The sequence below is a fragment of the Delphinus delphis genome, chromosome 3, assembly GCF_949987515.2.
Source record: "Delphinus delphis chromosome 3, mDelDel1.2, whole genome shotgun sequence".
NCBI lineage: Eukaryota > Metazoa > Chordata > Mammalia > Artiodactyla > Delphinidae > Delphinus > Delphinus delphis.
Genome location: NC_082685.1, coordinates 95,056,705 through 95,075,232, shown reverse-complemented (window position 1 = coordinate 95,075,232; position 18,528 = coordinate 95,056,705). Strand labels below are relative to the sequence as shown.

Genomic DNA, 18,528 nt, shown 5'->3' with positions numbered 1-18,528 from the left:
TTTAAAATGAATTTTTTTCTCAGCAGTAATGCACTCAAGGTATTTTCATAGTTTAGTTTTAGGAAAAAGTGGTTAAATGTCAATAGGTTACTTCACCTACAACCAAAACTTTACTGATAGACTTTATTCTGCTTGATAATAGATACTGATTATTTTCAGCAACTACAAGACACCGTATCAATGTTAAGACACTCTTGATGTTTTCAGAAAATCTGCTTATATATACTGAATGGATCATAACATATTTGAGGAGGAAGCAAATCCCACTTCTGGTGTGGAAGCCATAATGATCAAGTGTGGTTGTTCTTATTTCTTAGATCTAGTTGCCATTCCTGACTTTGAAAGTGGAGCCATGGAAAATTGGGGCCTTGTCACATATAGAGAGACGTCACTGCTCTTTGATCCCAAGACCTCTTCTACTTCTGACAAACTGTGGGTCACCAGAGTCATAGCTCATGAACTAGCGCACCAGGTACCTGGCACTCATGACATTCTCTTAGCATCGGTTCAACAGAACATTATGCAGAACACCACCAATATTCCTGAAACAACATAAAATCATGTCATTTTACTTCCAGAGGGGACCTTAGGGATTATCAAGCCAAACATAATATGTCAAGTAGAAGAATATTCAATCTCTAGACAATGGGTCTCATACAGGAATTTTATCACAAGAGAAGTGACCACTATATCCTCTAAAACCCTTCAAGGCAAAGCCTCCAAGTGTCTTTTAGTAAAGAAAAGTGAAGACCATGCAGATACATAAAGCACAGAATTAGAAACCCTACAAATAGAGATTTCTATTAAAAATATTTCCCCTTATACCCTCTCATACGGTGGCATTCCAATCTAGGGCAAAATCAATCTCCTTTCAATTGGAATCTGATTATTCAGCCATAATGAAGTATTTTCAAGTCTATGCACTCATGGGCTGCTGACCCTGGACACATTACCTAACTCTCTAAACTTCAGTGTCCTCGTCTATAAAATTAAGTTCATAATAGCTCCTGCTTCTTGAAACTGTTGTGAGGATTACAGATAAGTGTCTATGTCTGTCATGTGGTAGGTACTCAGTAAGTGTTAGCTATTAAGGATGGTGACAATGACCACCACTGCTACCATTTCTTACAGAATAAGATTTCCAAGGCCCATCTATCAACACTGTATTACATACAAATATGAAACAGTAAAACTAGCTCTACAGATATCAGAGACTTTTTCCACTCTATTTCATTTCTGAAAATTCCCCATTATGCGGTGAATTATTAAAGGCACTGGAAACTCTCTTTTACCATGTAGGCAAATATCATTCCATTGTAGAAACTGGTAAAATCTCTTATTTTTCAATGTTTAACTTTATCCTTTATCATGACCATAATAATAATAAGGGGGGGGGGGTTGTTTGTTTTTTTTAAAGCAGCAAACTAAGAACCCAGTTGCATAGGAGCCATGCTCAGCACTGTATTTTGAGAACATATGAACAGCTTCCTCTGGTTTAGCATCTCCCCTCTGGCCCATCTTAGGGGTTTTGATCATTAGTCTCTGGAAGCTCTAAAGCACTTAACTGAGTCTGGGTATTCCTCATTTTCTACCCAATGTTCATAGGGAAATAATCAGAGAGCTCTACTTTTGAGGCTCCATCCTCCCTTAAGGCCTTCCTGTAATAAGTTCTCTTTTACGGGGACACAGTGTTCAGGGCTGAAGCAGCAAGCCCCAATGGCCTTGTCTATTTTGTTTCCCCATTAATCTCCATGTCTCCCCATGTCACTCCTCTGTGTAAAACCCTGGCAAAGACTCTCAATGCCTGGGTGAGTAAAGGATCCACAGTGTGGCAAACAAGGCCCCGAGGACCCGGCTCGCCTCCACCTCCCCAGCCTCATCTCTGAACGACACCTTTAGCTTTAGCCATCCCAGCCTACCTGCCATTACCTGAACAGGCGAGGTTGTGTCATTCCTCTGTGCTTTTGCTCCTGCTACCTGATCTGCTTAGAGCACACCCCACTTCCAATATTCCTGAGGACCACTTGCAAGACTAAGGAAATGAATCGTTTCCCAGTTATTTTACACACTCTCCCAGCAAAACTGATCTTTTTCCATCTGGAATCTCCTCTGTCCCTTGTACAGACATAGATCATAGTGCCAATAATGCTTTATTGCATGCGTGCGTCTACCAGTTGACCTCCACCATTTGTGTTGAGGCAGTGGCTATCTTACATACATCTTTGTATTTCTAACATATGGTATAGAGCCAGAAACGTAGTAGATTCTCAATAGATATTTATTGAATGAATGAATAAACTACTTTTACTGACTGGTGAAATGACCATAACCAGCTTGTACTTCTTGTGTTCATCACTTCTCAAACTGAGGAAACACCCGCTGTCCCTTCTCACAGAACCCCCTCAGAAGATTGGAGCCCACTTGCAATATGATAAGAGGGCTGTAAGAAAAGGTATAGAGCTTGAACTGTTTCTAGAAGCTACAGATCTAGTGGTTTGTGTTCTGTAACTGTAACAAGGCTCTTCTGAATCTTAGAATCTTATTGTTTAAGCTTCCAGTCCTGGAGACTGCAATCCTAAAATAGATAAACCGGACACACACTAATATGACAAAGGCCAAATAGATAAAATATAATAATACATAAAAATAATAATGTTTAAAACGTGTTACAGATTAAATATAGGTCAAGGGTAAATTTCTATTTAGATTATCTTTTTGCATCCTTTTAATTTTATTTATATATACTTAAAATCTCAGACTTTTATTCACCTTAGTGGCCAAGTTAATCCCTAGAAGTAAATTGGGGCAGAGGACAACAAGTAAATTTGGTCATCACTAATATTGTGTAACAATCTGAAAGTCCTAAATGAATTTTTATTCTTTTAAGTACCTGCTACTTAATATAAAAAGGTGACTTCACCCAAAATATTTTGGCTTATATTTCCCCTTAGACCATCACCATAAGTCAATGACAAGGTGAGATTATACTTATTGTGCAAAATGTACCCTACGAAATGTTTCATTTTCTTCCTTAATATTAAATCTAATATCTAGGAAATATAGTGAGGATATAATGGAAGTTGGGGAGTTGGAGACAATATGAACACAAAGAAAGAGAAGTGGGCTTTCCTGGTGGTGGAGTGGTTGAGAGTCCGCCTGCCAATGCAGGGGACGAGGGTTCGTGCCCCGGTCCAGGAAGATCCCACATGCCACGGAGCGGCTGGGCCTGTGAGCCGTGGCCTCAGCCTGCGCGTCTGGAGCTGGACTCCGCAACGGGAGAGGCCACAACAGTGAGAGGCCCGCGTACTGCAAAACAAACAAACAAACAAACAAAAGAACAAAAACAAAGAAAGAGAATTGAAGGAAGCAAAACTGTGGAGGGAGGCGAAGGCAGGGAAATCAGTAGAAGGAGGCTGTGCGGAGAGAAAAGGGTAGCAAAGATAGAGAAGAGGCCTCAGCTACTAAAAGAAAGAAGTTACCACCCATTATATTTTTTGCTATAGTTAATAATTTTTTATATTTGTTTACCTTCTAATAACATGGAGTTTTTTCCTCCTAGTGGTTTGGCAACCTGGTTACAATGGAATGGTGGAATGATATTTGGCTCAATGAGGGTTTTGCAACATACATGGAACTTATCTCTGTTAACGTCACATATCCAGAGCTACAATTTGTAAGTCACAATTTTGTATGTCATACTGTATGCCCTAACGAATCATTAATTTACTACTAAAATTTTTAGAGAATGCCAAAGAGAACATAGCATTGAGTCTTTGAATCTATGTTGTTTTGTTTTATATAAACAGGTTGTATTAGTTTTCTAGGGCTTCCATGACAAAATTCCACAGACTGGGTGGCTTAAACAACAGAAATTTATTTTCTCACGGTTCTGGAGGCTAGAACTCTGAGATCAAGGTGTCAGCAGGTTTGATTTCTTCTGAAGCCTCTCTCCTTGGCTTACAGATAACCGTCTTCTTACTGTGTCCTCACATGGTCTTTTCTCTGTGCTCACACATCTCTGGTGTCTGAGTTTTTAAATTTCCTCTTCTTACACCAGTCAGAGTGGATTAGGGCCCACCCTAATGGCCTCATTTTAATTCAGTCCCCTCTTTTTTAAGGCACTATCTACAAATACAATCTGGGGGCTAGGGCTTCAGCATATGAATGGGGTGGGAGGCACATAACACAGATGATAGAACTGGATGAGACACTGGAGGTTTTAGAGTACAGTCAACATAAATCCCTCACCCTAAAGTTTGTGGATAGAGAGTGAAAATAGCACAAATATACAGCTGTGTATGGGGCATGAGAAGAAAGTATCACTGTCCGAATACAATGATATAGGACAAGACAATGCCCATGGCTATAGATCCCGTACAGAGTTCTTGGCATGTAACCCGAATTGAGCATGACTGGGGACACACTCCTCCAGAATTTCCAAAGGGTTAGTTAATTTCCCCAAAATGTGTGAAAAGATTTCTTCAAACATGTCTTTTTTAATAGGCACAAGAGGGTCTGAACAGCACATATCAAGGTAGTTAGTAATGGATAATTAGCTCTTTGAGGTAGACATTTGGTCCAGTACAATTACAGATAGACATGGATTCAAAGTCAATGTCTTCTTATTTGCTATGTGCTGTATCTGTGGTTTAATCCCAAAGCTTCATACATTCTCACTTGTAAAATGTATGTAATGCATCTCCCTCGCAGGATGTTGAAAGGATTGCAGATGATGGATGTAAGATCCTGGCACACAGCACGTGTTCACTCAATGGGAACCTTAGTTTTATTTTCGTATCGAAGGGATTGGCTCATGGTAAACATTCAGGCAGTATCTGAGGGAATGTCGAATTTATACCTTTACAAAATAGAGAATTGGTGAAAGGGGAATATATAAGGGGAAAGAAACATCTTGTAAGAGATATTGAATACCTACTTCTGAGAATATCTTATAAAACCTATCATGTTTCCTATTGCTGAGAATGTCAAATGGAAATTGAAAAAAATTTTGTCTCCTGTTTAGGATGACGATTTTCTGGACATGTGTTTTGAAGTAATTAAAAGAGATTCATTAAATTCATCCCATCCTCTCTCCAATCAAGCAGAAACCTCTACTCACATAAAGGAAATGTTTGATGCAGTTTCCTATAAAAAGGTAGTAAATGCTGTGGACTAGTGGAAGCTCTGCTTTTGGGAGAAATATAATGAGGCCAGTACATCAACAGTTTAAGTTGCTGGTGCCAGGTTATTGCTACCTGTTTCAGTTTTTATTTGCTGCTTCATTTATCAGACGTTACACATGTTCCGTAAAATGTAAGTTTCCTTTAAAAACATATACTACCTTTTCCTTTATCTTCTTTTTCTTTGCTTTTGTTTGTATTTTAGGGAGCTTGTATTTTGAATATGCTCAAGGATTTTCTGAGTGAGGAGAAATTCAAGAAAGGAATTATTCACTACTTAAAGAAGTTCAGCTATAGAAATGCTAAGAATGATGATTTGTGGAGCAGTTTGTCAGATGTAAGTCCTCTGTTAAGTTATAGTAGACTGCTGTTCAGCCTAAAAAGTGACAAGCTAATTATGAAGGTTTATAAATAGTTACATTGTCAGGCAACAAATGTTTATTTCACTTGCCACACTGCCAAGGGTAAGCAGGCAGCACCTCTTTTTTTCCTCTGACACCTTACTAAACCAAGATGCCACACTAGTTAAGCCCCAAGGGTTCAATAGTTGACCTCCTTCTCTTTGGTTTCCCTTTTATGGTTGACCCTACACTTTTGTCTTTTTTTCCAAATCTTTCATGACTTTGTAACTCCTTCATGTAACACCTGATCTTCTCTTCCCAAATTTAAGGTTGAACTCTCCTTGCTCAAATGTATTTCCCAGCCTGTATTCTCTGTTGAGTGAGACACACCTCCTCCCTCATAGGAAGAAATCCTGTTCAATCCCCGTCATGCCTGTGTTTCTAGTGCTCTTGCTACCCAAAGTGCTCTCTTCTTTCCAACAATTTAGGTGCTGTCCATCTTTTGAGATCTAGCTGAGATTTCACCTCCTCCTCCTTACAGACAGCTCCAGCCCTCATTGATTTGCCTTTCTGCTGAATGCCTAGAAGTGCACTTATGAATCTGTTCCAGCCAGTGACATTCTCTTTTATTGGTTTCCATTGGTTCAATAATAACAATGATAATAATAAACAAAATTTGCTTAAGAGAAAGAATCATGTCAGGCCCTTAGCATTCTATTGACCCTATAATCAGATAATGATTAATTAAGAACATATGGTCTCTTTGTCATTGGGATTCACGTAGTATAGTAGGTAAGACAGAGAAAACATGCAGTCAACTCAGATGATTCTAATAATTATTAAAATATTCTTAGATTTTCAAATGCAAGGACAATACTTTGTTATAGAAGTAATGAACTGGCAGAGCTTGTGCCTGCAGGTAGAAGAACCCTAAGTCATTGTACTCGGAAGAGGTCCTCTCTCCTTTATAAGCACGTATGTCCCAGGGACAGTAATAATATTGTTCAGTATTTGTATAGCACTTCACAGTTTAAAAAGAAACTTCATGTGCATTATCTCATTTGATTTTTCTGTGCCCTAATTAAGTCTGGACCCTCAAGGTTTAACTTATGTGTGAGTTTGTGGTTAAAGAGACAAATGCAATAATTAAAAATTTTTTTCAAAGTAGCTCAAACATTTTACCCCCATTTCTTGAAAACCCTAAAGGGGATCAAATTACACGATCCTTTGTAATACTTATAAAGATGCTCCTTATCCATTTTCATCACCTCTTGCAGCTAATCCAGATGTTCTTTCTCCACAATTCTCCCTCAGGTTGTCAACAACAAGCCTTACATTGCTTTTCTCTCCCCTCTCCTTCTCCCTCTCCTTTGCTATGATGTGTACTTGTGTATGTGTCTCTGTGTGTAGACATCAACCAAGCCTTTTTTCAGCAAGGAAGAATCTGTCTTTGGTGTGGGTAGTGGGTGTAAAGGGGATTAAAGGAGATATTTGGGCAATAATTACAGGATTCTTTTAGGTTAACTGTGAGCACCCTTATGTTAATTTTTGTCACTTCATGCTTATAACCATCTCAAGAAGGTAAGGTAGGCATTCTTACCCCATTTTTACAGGTGGGAAAATTAATGCTAAGGGAGAGATTTGCTCAAGACCATATACCAAGTGAATAACGGAGTCATTACTTAAAATCTGTCTTCTGACTCTAAATCCAGTATTCATTCTTTCAATTACATCACAACTTCTTCCTGGTTATCAGGGAAGTCTCCCATCCAAACTTCCCCTAAAGGTCCTAAATTCTAGGTGACCCCCTTCTGACGCCAAATGAAACTGTGGGGGACTTACCTGGTGGCTCAGTGGTTAAGAATCCGCCTGCCAGTGCAGGGGACACGGGTTACAGCCCTGGTCTGGGAAGATCCCACGTGCCACGGAGCAACTAAGCCCGTGCGCCACAACTACTGAGCCTGCGCTCTAGAGCCCATGAGCCACAACTACTGAAGCCCAGAGTAGCCCCCGCTCGCTGCAACTAGAGAAAGCCTGTGCACAGCAAAAAGTACCTAACACAGCCAAAAAAAAAAAAAAAGAGACTGTGGTAGGAAAATGATAAATTCCTGAGAATACCTAACTCAGCATCGTGTCACATAACATCAATTATACATATAAAACAAAAGAGTAAATTCTATGTATTCTTTAATGAATTGCTATGCTTATTACCATGTTTAGATGAACTAAAGTTTCATATATCTATGCTAATAAATGTCTGCCTTCATGTCTAATATACATATTCAGCCAACTATCAGTGCCCAAAATGGCGGTGCTCTTTTCCTCTTGTTTTATAGGATTGTTTAGAAAGTGATTCTACATCTGGTGGATTTTGTTATTCCGATTCCAAGACAGCAAGCAACACAGTAAGTAGAAAGAGACTTGTAGAGTAGAAGAGATTTGGCTCATCACCTGGCCCAAAGTGAGTGTGTAAAGTCGCCCAACTGTCCCTTTAAATAACTGGAGAGAAATAGAGACTCCACGGTTTTCCTTGAAACAAAGCTGCCTGAAGAAAGAATGCTCAGGCCATGTAGGGGAGTGACGCTGTTACTACTATATTTTTGTTGTTATAATTCAGCTTTCCCACAACCCCGCTGCTAGCTAAAAATATCTCAGCTCAAAATTCTTCTGAGTGGTTACTGCTGCACTGGCATCCTCTAGGCTCTGAAAAATGCCAAACCAAATCTGTTAAGTTTGGAAATAGAGTGAATGGCTTTCTTGAGGCCCTGTCTTTTTGTTTACTTCTGGGAAGTCATCATGGAAAAAAGAAAAGGCAAACTTTCTAAAAAGCATTATGGTAATCCCATCAATTATAGTTTTCAAAGGAAGATTCGGCATCACTCAGTGATCAGCAATACATACTAGAAGCTAAAAAGCTAGAGGTTTTGTTCTCCATTCCATAGACCTCTATTGATATAATATTGTTCTATTGGAATTTTTAAAAAGCTTCCCTAAAGAGAGACATTTCTTCTTAAGCCACTTCTCTGGATTCTGTCGTTAATAAAACGGAGAGTAGTTTTTTGTTTTTTGGTTTTATGGTGGGTTTTTTTTTTTTTTTTTCTGTTTTGAAAGGGAGACTTCAGTCTCAAACCCTTCCTCTTGACCTTTCCTGCCCTGTGTTAACCCTCAAGCTCCCACACACGTCCCTGCTTCAGGTAATTTGCAGAGCAGCCCTGGGCAGGGTGGGGAGGGGCAGCATTCTAGTGTCCACATCGCTCCCCTAGGAGATCGTAGCCAGAGTCCCCGCTTCCTGTCCCGCCCATGTTTCCAGCATCCAAGGAGATTGAAGTTTCTCATCTCTCTCTGGCTTCTCTCCTCTGTCTTGAGTTACCAAAGTCACTTGTCATTTCAGCTCACCTTTCTGCGGGAAAATGTGGAGGTGAAGCAGATGATGGCTACATGGACTCTGCAGAAGGGAATCCCCCTCGTGGTGGTTAACCGAGAAGGGCGTTCACTCAGACTGCAGCAGGAGCGCTTCCTGAACGGGGTGTTCAAAGAGGATCCTGAATGGGGGGCCCTGCAGGAAAGGTGACTGCTTTCCTTCTGTCAGTCTAGTTTACCTCATCTCAGTTTGTTCGTGATCGCATTAGCTTTCTTTCAGCTTCTCTGGCAACTTTATGGGGTGCTATTTCTACACAGGACTCGAAGGCCTAAACTAGCCTTGATATCAGCCCAGACTACGTTGTTGAGGGGCACATTCTTAGTAATCCTGGGGCCACCTTTAGAACCTCAGTTCTGATGCAGAAGGTTGTCGGTAATATTTCTAATATAATATACCTAATAAATTGTGTGACTGGCCCATACCTAGGAAATGTTATGACAGCTGTACACCTTATCAGAAAAGACATTCCCTATTTGATAAATTAGATGCTAAGACCTTCCACTCTCTTTCGTTTTTCAGTAAGAGACTATAAATGTAATCCCTTAAAACATGATGTTCTTGGTAATAATAAAAGCAAATCCAATTACCCACACTGTCATCTGTCCTGAGAAAACTTGTTAAAGGCTTTACTAAAATCAAGATATACAACACTGCCCACCTTCCTCTGATCTATTAGCCCTGTCAATAAGATGAATGAGGTTAAATTGAAATGAAATTAATCCAAGTGAATCCGTGCTGGCTCTTTTGATTATTATTTTTTTCCCAAGGATCTAGCTGTCTAATAACAGTTCTAGAATTTTTCTGAGAATCAGAAGCAAATTCACAGCCTTTAACACATAGGATATACTGTTTTCCCTTTTTGTTTCATCAGATGTCTATTTCGATCCAACAGCAACTCTTATGCCATTTATCTTCCATTTCTGTGTATGTCCTTCTGAAGTCTGAACTTCAGAGAGCTTAAACAACTTGAAGCTTGGCAACACAGGCTGGAAAATTTAATGTTTGATTTACTATTGCGAAAGCAGGACTCGTAATTGTGTAACTTATCAAAATGTCACCAGAGAGAGTTCAATAGTGTGGTTAGCCCAGAATAACAAATATCTACTGCAATGATCTGTATTTTTCCTCTACCTGAAGCAGTATTTAGATTACTATTATAAAATTATTATCCTCTGATCAATGCTTATCCAAACTCATGAAATGCTACTCTTCCTCTCTTTACTCCCAGATATGTTTATCTGGAAAAATCTCCTTCTAGAGTCAAAATCCATCCAGGAATCTCAATCCATTAAGTCTTGGTGATATCTATGTGTCTATTTTTACCAATTTGTATAAATATTTCAGTTGCTTTGTTAATTATCTGTACTCTCTGGATTAGCAGGTAGATTATCCCTTCTGACCCTTTATTAGATCGAGTCTGTGTCTGCTGTTTCTTTCACTATTTTATATTTTTCTGAAGACTACTGGGCACATCCTCAGTTACTATTCTTTCTGTTTTTGTTTTCTTTTTTTATATATATTTTTAAATTATTTATTTATTTATTTTATTCTTTCTGTTTTATACCTATTGGTATTTTCAAGCATGTGATTTTACAGGATTACTATAGCTAATATTGCTGTGATAGACGAAATGAGTTCTAGAAGCTGCTAGAAAGTTATTCAGAAAAAAATAGCCAATTTCAGTTATTTACCATAGTAGGGCCATCGAAAAGTAACTGAGGCCTTTTCCTCCAATCCATTCTGCTTCTCTGCTCTCTGGACTTGGCTGACGTGCAGATCCTGACACACTGCTGCAGGCACTTAGCAGTTGGGGGGTTGAATGTGGGTAGCTTTGCTGAACAAAAGGATAAGTGGAAAATCATACTGGAGTAAGATTGTTACCTTGGAGGGCTTTTCCTACAGCTTTGGTTCAGTTATTTGAATTAATATCAGGCTGTCATAATTTTTGGAAATATGAAAGGAAGATTTATTTATTTTTCTCTTACTTAGAAGAAAACAATCAGCAGAACTTGTTGTGGTATGATGTTTGGACAGCAAATGGCACAGGTAATTGTGACAGAGTTCAACTAGGTATACATTGCTGCTCCTTCATAATCATTATGGAAGAACTTTTGCACACCCAAGGATCTGCTAGTCTTAGCCTATAAATTTTATGTTGGTGTGAAGGATGAGTGATTAGGTGTCTTTTACAGCCTATCCGAGTCTGATGATGTGAAAATTGAAATGGCCATTAATTTAGTCTGTAACAGTCTTTACTTTCTAACATAGGTACCTTTGGCATATCCCAGTGACCTATTCCACAAGTTCCTCTAATGCAATTCACAGACACATTCTGAAATCAAAGACAGGTAATGAACTAACGAGCCAATAGCTGTTTTAATTCTGAAATTAAACATGTTCTGAGATATTTGGAGGAAATATACTGTAAGTCAATCTGATAATGAATGATATATGTTTGAGGAAGTTCTCATTTATCCATATATATGTTGCTAAAAGAACCCTTTAGCTAGAAAGTCTGAATTTTTTATTCAGTGGAAAGTTCTCTTGTGCTTCTAGCACTTAGAGATAGGTTTATATTTATATTAAGAAATGATGGCATCCTATCTTATGTCTTTTAATACATACTAGTTCAGTGGATAAAGGCATACACTCTGGAATTGATTGGCTCTGAATTCAAATCCTCATTCTGTCACATATTAGATGTGTGCCCTTAAGAAAATTTTTTTAACTTCTTCTGAGTTTCAGTTTTCTCATCTTATTTTGAATGGGAATTAAGCCTCACAGAGCTTTGGAGAGAATATGATAATGTTATTTTACCACCTAGTATAATGTCTGTCATATTAAAAATAATACAATTTTAATTTCCCCTTTAAACACATCACTGAAATTTGAGAATGTTCCCATCATAATGTCGTGTTCAGCCTACAGTCCTTATTTTGCCCAAAATAAGGACTGGACAAATGGATCACCTATTTACATATACATATTTCAATGAGTCGTAACTAAACCTTGAGATGAGGCCACCAATAACTCAAGCCAAATTCCAGTCATGTTCATCATCTGGCTCACTGGGCCCTTGCATGCCTCTTAAACCTGCATAGACTGCATTTGAGAACAAACTCATCAGTCCTTTTCCTAGGAATTAGTTTATTTATTAATTTAATAAGGTCATCATCCCCAAAATAAGCCATCCAGCAGACTATGGAAATAGGATCATTGTGAGTCTTCCAAAACTTTGTCTTCTCCTTGATTTGTTAGTAATAGCATGGAGACTAACACTTCTGGAGATGTTCCTGGCATGCACATCGATAAGGAAATACCTATACCAATTTTCTCCTCCTAGATACTCTGGATTTACCTGAGAAGACCAGCTGGGTAAAATTCAATGTGGACTCAAATGGCTACTACATTGTCCACTATGAGGGGCGTGGATGGGACCAACTCATTACACAGCTGAATCAGAACCACACATTTCTCAGACCTAAGGACAGAATAAGTCTGATTCATGATGCCTTTCAGCTAGTAAGGTAATGCAAAAATTCATCTGATTTCATAGGAAGTAACTACTTTATCACCAGATACATTAGATTTCAAATCAAACGTTCAGTGTTAATCACTCACATGATATGGATATGAAAGGAGGTCAAATACAGGCCATCAGGCCACAGGCTACCCCCTGATAAAGTATTTTCACCCACCCAGCGTTTAAAAATTTAATCCAACATTTTAAAATATGTAGAAATCCTGACTTCTGGAATCTCTTAAATAATGAGAAAATTTGGCAACTGTGGGCCTTCATTCCCACAGGGCAACCACAGAGGAGGGTAGAGTGGGCAGATCTTCCTTTGGGCCAGGCCTACATTCTCCTATGTACCAAAGTCCTAAATGGTACACATGAGGGGCCTGCTTCACTCACTTATGGTGGACCCTCCAGGCATTTAAGCTTTTGGCCTCAGATTTTAAATTTGTTTATGCTGGTAACTTGCTGTTTCACCAAATACCAATGTAATCTGTTGGACAAAAAGTATAAATATGGTTATAACCTTTATAATTTTAAAACCTAGTGCACAATCCGGTCATTACTTTGCTCACATTGGGGAAATCAATATGAAATTGGTAGAAAAATGAAGGAAGAATTGGCTGCTTATGTTTATTCCTCTTTTTACTTTCCCGGAAAGACAAAGTGTTTTCTTTCCTTTTTCCCATTTATCATCAACAGAATAATAAGTAGAATAAATCACAAGGTCACCAATAGAAAAAAAAATTGGGGATCAGGTGGCGTATTTTGCATTATGTAAGCTTTTCCTATTCTGAGAATTACTGTAATGTACTCACTTTATTCAGTGTGACGTATTATTTCCTTTCCGATCCTTATTTAGGTCAAATTAAGTAAACGTAACCAGCAAGACATCTCTCAGACACAGCTTCTCTGTACAATAGAATTCCCTAGTTAGAAAAGTGAGAGGATTGAGAGATTAATCCTCAGTCCCGTAGGTCTCAGGAGCATCATGGTAGCATAGCTATCCTATGTCTGAGTGGATGCATGATAGACTAGCTGAGAAGTGGATTATCATCAGTTGAGGGAGGTTTGTCAGCTTAAAGGAGGAACTCTGAGCAGATTGCAAAGAAGGTAGATTACAATTTAAGACCAGGCAGAAGGAAGAATATTGACAACTCAGCAAATGAAAGCCAATCTTTCAAGTAGTTGCAAAGTCTTTTTTGCTGTTTCTAGCCTATAAATTTATGTGTAGTGTAAATTTAGCAGAAGGAACCCTATAGTTACTGATGCATCAGTGGAAAAGCAATCATTTCTTTACTAGGTAGACTGGTTAATGAACTTCCAAGTACAAATTTTGGTTTAAAACATATCAACTAAGTACTACCTCTTCACTTATTGTTTGACCTTTGACAAGGTATTTAACCTTTTTAAGCCTAAATTTTCTAGTCTTTAAAACTTTTCTAGTCTTTAAAACTCCAATAATAATAATGTCTATCATGCAGGGTTGTTTTGAGGATTGCTTAAGATAATGTAGATAAAGCACTGAGTACAGTAATAAATGCTCAATAAATGGTAGCTGTTAGCATTGTTAGTATTATCTAATATAAATTGTTTAAAAGATCATGCGTTGAATGGGAAGGTGAAGTGAAAACATAGAAACATGCATTTCAAATAATGTGAAATTGGAAAAAAAGCAGAATGTAAGCTTAGGTATTATTATGTTTGCAGTTACATGAAAAAAAAAAAAAAAGCTAAAGGTGAGAGAAACAGAAAGAAATATTCCAAAGTGCTATTAGTAAATATGTAAGGTAATGAAATTATGAGTTTTTTCCCCTTAATTTCCAATTGTTTTGTAGTTTGTTTATATTACTTTTATAATAAAAGTAATTATATAAGAAAACAATTTTAACATCTCATAATAGGTCTAAATATTTTTACTTGCTACTCTGCTTTGGTGATATATATCTATTCCTTCCCTGCTTTGTGAAATATCTATTTAAGAGTTAAAGGATGTAATCTGTGATCACATTTAGTTCAGAGACAGAATTTGACCCAGGAATGCATATTCATTTCAATTGGGTTTTCATACTTATTGTTAAATATAATTTAAGACTTGGATCTCCTCTGAGTTGGGTGGAATTAAAATGACAACCATAATTTCCTTACAGGTAAACTATTTATTTCTTTAAGTCCAACACCATAAAAAGAAGCCCCAAATTGTTTCCTCAGGAATACAGTTTATTTCACAAAGGTACCATTTAGCCGAAACTTTATATAAATAAGTAGATAGACTTTTTCCTGTTGGGCTGAAGTATATGCTTATATGTGGGTTTAGTTTTTAATCTAAACAGACATTCAGATAACGTTCTGTGCATTGATTGAAGCAGAGGGCAGGTAATGAGGGTCTGGATTTTTATTAAATAATAACTTTATGAAAAGAAAAGGAGTCCCTCTTAAATGAATATTAAGATTAAAGTGTTTTAAAGTAGGTAAATATAAGAGTAAATAATGGCATTTGTCTAAGTAAAAAATAAATTAGACTGGGCTAAAAAGAAAAACAAGATTAATATAAAGTGAGTTTTATGTGTTAAACATTCTTTTTAAAATTTTAACCCTAGAATATAATACCTAGTTTCTTCCTGTTACTGATCCTCTTCGTATACTTTATAGCATCTGAAAGGAAATAATATGTCACACTGAATAAAGCGAGTACATTACAGAAATTCTTAGAATAGGAAAAGCTTACAATGCATAATACTCTACCTGATCCTTAATATTTTTTCTGTTGGAGACCTTGTGACCTGATTTATTCTACGTATTATTCTGTTGATGATAAATGGGAAAAAGGAAAGAAAACACTTTGTCTTTCCAGGAAAGTCTAAAGAAGAATAAACATAAGCAGCCAATTCTTCCTTAATTTCTCTACCAGTTTCATATTGATTTCCCCAATGTGAGCAAAGTAATGAATGGATTGTGCACTAGATTTAAAATTTTAAAGGTTGTGACTATATTTATACTTATCTACTGCACCATGTATTATGACACTTACACATGTGGGCAGGAATAGTGACATTTTGTGGATTTGTTTTTTAAAAAATATAGCAGACCATAAAATCATAGAGCATATGGTCCAGCCCTCTGTCTTCAGATGAAATGTTTGGAAATTTTACTATTAAGTCTGTTTTAAAGCAGTATGTCATTGTGGCTGAGAAGAGTATAGTCACAACAAAAGTTGCTTGCTTTTAATGTCACTTCTTTCTAGTTTTAGTTCCCTCATTTTAGATGAGAATTTAAAATTTAAAAAACCCATAGGAGGTAGGGCATTATATTAATGAAAAATTCAAAACAGATATCTTTGTTCTGGAATCTGTTTCCATATAAAACTATTATGCTTAATCTGGGAGTTGGATGCTGGCAAGAATGGTTTATAGATGCTTCAGGGACACAGGTCTTCTCAGAAACACATGTGAAAACAAAAAGTGACAAAGTATACAAAAGTGACAGTATAATGGTTTGTTTCCTCTACAGAAGAGATCCTAATGTTTTGATATTCAGAATAATAGTTTTGTTGTTTGTTCTTCTCATTAAAGGAAAATGTAGAGAAGGCATATCACTTTAGAATCTAAATAGATTCTTTAAAATTGAAAGTCCTTGTTTGGACCCACTCAGAATAAGTGCTGCTTCTCTGTTAGGCTCTAGGGGGGACATCAAAGAAACAAAAGACATGGCACCTGTCCTCAAAGTTCCAAATGTGCTTGGAGGAACAATTCAGACCCACAAATTAGGCAATTAGAGAATGACAAATATATGAAAATTTGATATTATTTGGTACTAAACATTAATATTAGCTAATATTTATTTCATTTTTATTTACAAAGCACTTATTTATGTTAGACATTAGTCTAAGCACTTTACCTATATTAACTCGTTTAATCCTTACAACAGAGGACTAAAGTAGATACTCTTATTATCCCCATTGTATTGGGGAGGCAGCTGAAGCCCAGAGAGGTTAATTTGCCCAAGTCAGTGGCAGAACTAGGATTTAAGCCAAATGGTCTGAATATAATGATCTGCTTCTGTTATTGCTCTCTATATCATATTTGTTTTAATATTTTAAATATTAAGAACTGTAAGATATGCACAAACCACTGACATTTGTTTTATACCTCAGTGCAGGAAGGTTGACTCTAGACAAAGCCCTTGACCTGACTCGCTATCTCCAACATGAAACAAGCATCCCTGCACTTCTCAAAGGCCTGGAATACCTAGAATTGTTTTACCACATCACGGAAAGAAGGAATGTTTCAGATGTCACTGAAAATCTCAAGGTTTGTGTTTCTTTCAGAAAGTTCATTAAGTAAAATACACAGTGCCTGGAGGATCAGTGAGACTTGTTCTGTTTTGTGTGAACTCTGGGGGTTAAATCTTGAAGAATCTGAGGAAACTGGCTGATAGCACAGTCAACACTTAAGCACCTAATAGTTAGATGTCCCTCGTTCCTTGTCATCACCATCCTAAGAGCTACGTGCCAGGATCATAAGCAAAACATGCCTCCTAAGGTGATTTTATCTTATATCACTTGGTATTCCCCCCTCAGATAGGAAATTAAACTGTACTTCTTTTTTTTTTAACATATTTATTGGAGTATAATTGCTTTACAATGGTGCGTTAGTTTCTGCTTTATAACAAAGTGAATCAGCTATACATATACATATATCCCCGTATCTCTTCCCTCTTGCGTCTCCCTCCCTCCCACCCTCCCTATCCCACCCCTCTAGGTGGTCACAAAGCACCAAGCTTAAATTGTACTTCTAATGGAGAAACTAACTCTGGTAGGTGGAGGCCAGGAAAAGAGAAGCAAAATATAGAGATAAGTAGTTCTATGCTTTGGGAAAGGTTCATGCAGACAGTTTAGAGTTGAACCCTTTGGATGGGTGAGTGAGAGCTGGGTTAAGAATTAAACTTAGCCTTTCTGTAACCATCCTATGCTTTCTGCAGCATTACCTTCTCCAGTATTTTAAGCCAGTGATTGACATGCAAAGCTGGTGTGACGAGGGCTCAGTCTGGGACAGAAGGCTTCGTTCGGCTCTCTTGAAGCTGGCCTGTTACCTGAACCATGCTCCTTGCATCCAGAAGGCAACTGAACTCTTCTCTCAGTGGATGGAATCCAGTGGAAAATTAAAGTAGATCTGGACTTCTGTCCTATTCTTTGCTCCTTTCACTTTGTTGTAAAAGTCTTTGATCATGCAAGACATTAGATCTAAAATCTTTTAGTGAGGATAGAAGAAAAAAACATGCTGGGAATTACAGACCCTTGTTTCATGCTCCCACATAGCAAGTGCTGGATAGATTTTGTGGGAAGTGAGGTTTAAGTCCCTGTAGGGGAGAGCTAATACACATTAGCATGGTACCAGAAAGATGGCCAGAGGGTGGAGGCCAGCAGGGCGCCTGCCCAATCTCCAAGAGTAATGCCTTTTAAAGGTAAAAAGCAATGTGAAATGTTCATGCAATCCAAACACCAGTGATCAGTTGATGAAACTAAAAAAAAAAGGGGGGGGGGGGGGCGCGTGCCTTTTTTAAACGTGTTTGCTTCTTCATTAACCAATACCACACCTGAGCCTTAGCCCCAAGTTTCAACTTTGATAGGAAACTGATGATTTGGGCCATCTAAAGGATGTGTATGGTGGCGAAATTGATTCCAGTAGTGGTTGTAATCAAGTAGATGCCCTGTGATCAAAAGGATTATGTTGTAGTTTAGTTTACCAGCTGCAACCCATAGGTACTGAAAGACGCCACGATCTTTTCAATGTAAGCCTTGATTTCTGTACAACACATGATTTTATATTGTTGCTATTAAAACTCTGACTCTCCAGGTGGATGTTTTGAGAAATCAAATCTGTGTATGTATTAAGGAAAATTCCTTTTTAAAATAGGAAAAATAATTCACAACTTTAGTACCATGTAAAGCAATGGTGTCAATTTTCCCTCTGCCAAATTGTTAAGAAATGCTATTATAATTTATCTCCACATAACTAAATCTCAGTGAGCTTTTTGAAATCTTTTCTTGAATTCTTCTTTAAAAAAAAT

General features: G+C 37.6%; 1 protein-coding gene across 2 annotated transcripts in view; it reads left to right on the top strand.

The window, feature by feature from the left end:
* Window positions 1–18,528, top strand: part of ERAP2 (endoplasmic reticulum aminopeptidase 2) — a 39,861-nt gene that overhangs the window by 14,160 nt on the left and 7,173 nt on the right. For both annotated transcript variants that reach the window (XM_060009115.1, XM_060009116.1), the window contains exons 6-15: window positions 318–472; window positions 3,560–3,673; window positions 5,024–5,155; window positions 5,386–5,517; window positions 7,858–7,926; window positions 8,913–9,088; window positions 11,211–11,290; window positions 12,286–12,469; window positions 16,613–16,769; window positions 17,440–17,624. In XM_060009115.1, the coding sequence (XP_059865098.1) occupies window positions 318–472; window positions 3,560–3,673; window positions 5,024–5,155; window positions 5,386–5,517; window positions 7,858–7,926; window positions 8,913–9,088; window positions 11,211–11,290; window positions 12,286–12,469; window positions 16,613–16,769; window positions 17,440–17,624 (1,384 nt within the window). The remainder of the gene's footprint in view (window positions 1–317; window positions 473–3,559; window positions 3,674–5,023; window positions 5,156–5,385; window positions 5,518–7,857; window positions 7,927–8,912; window positions 9,089–11,210; window positions 11,291–12,285; window positions 12,470–16,612; window positions 16,770–17,439; window positions 17,625–18,528) is intronic.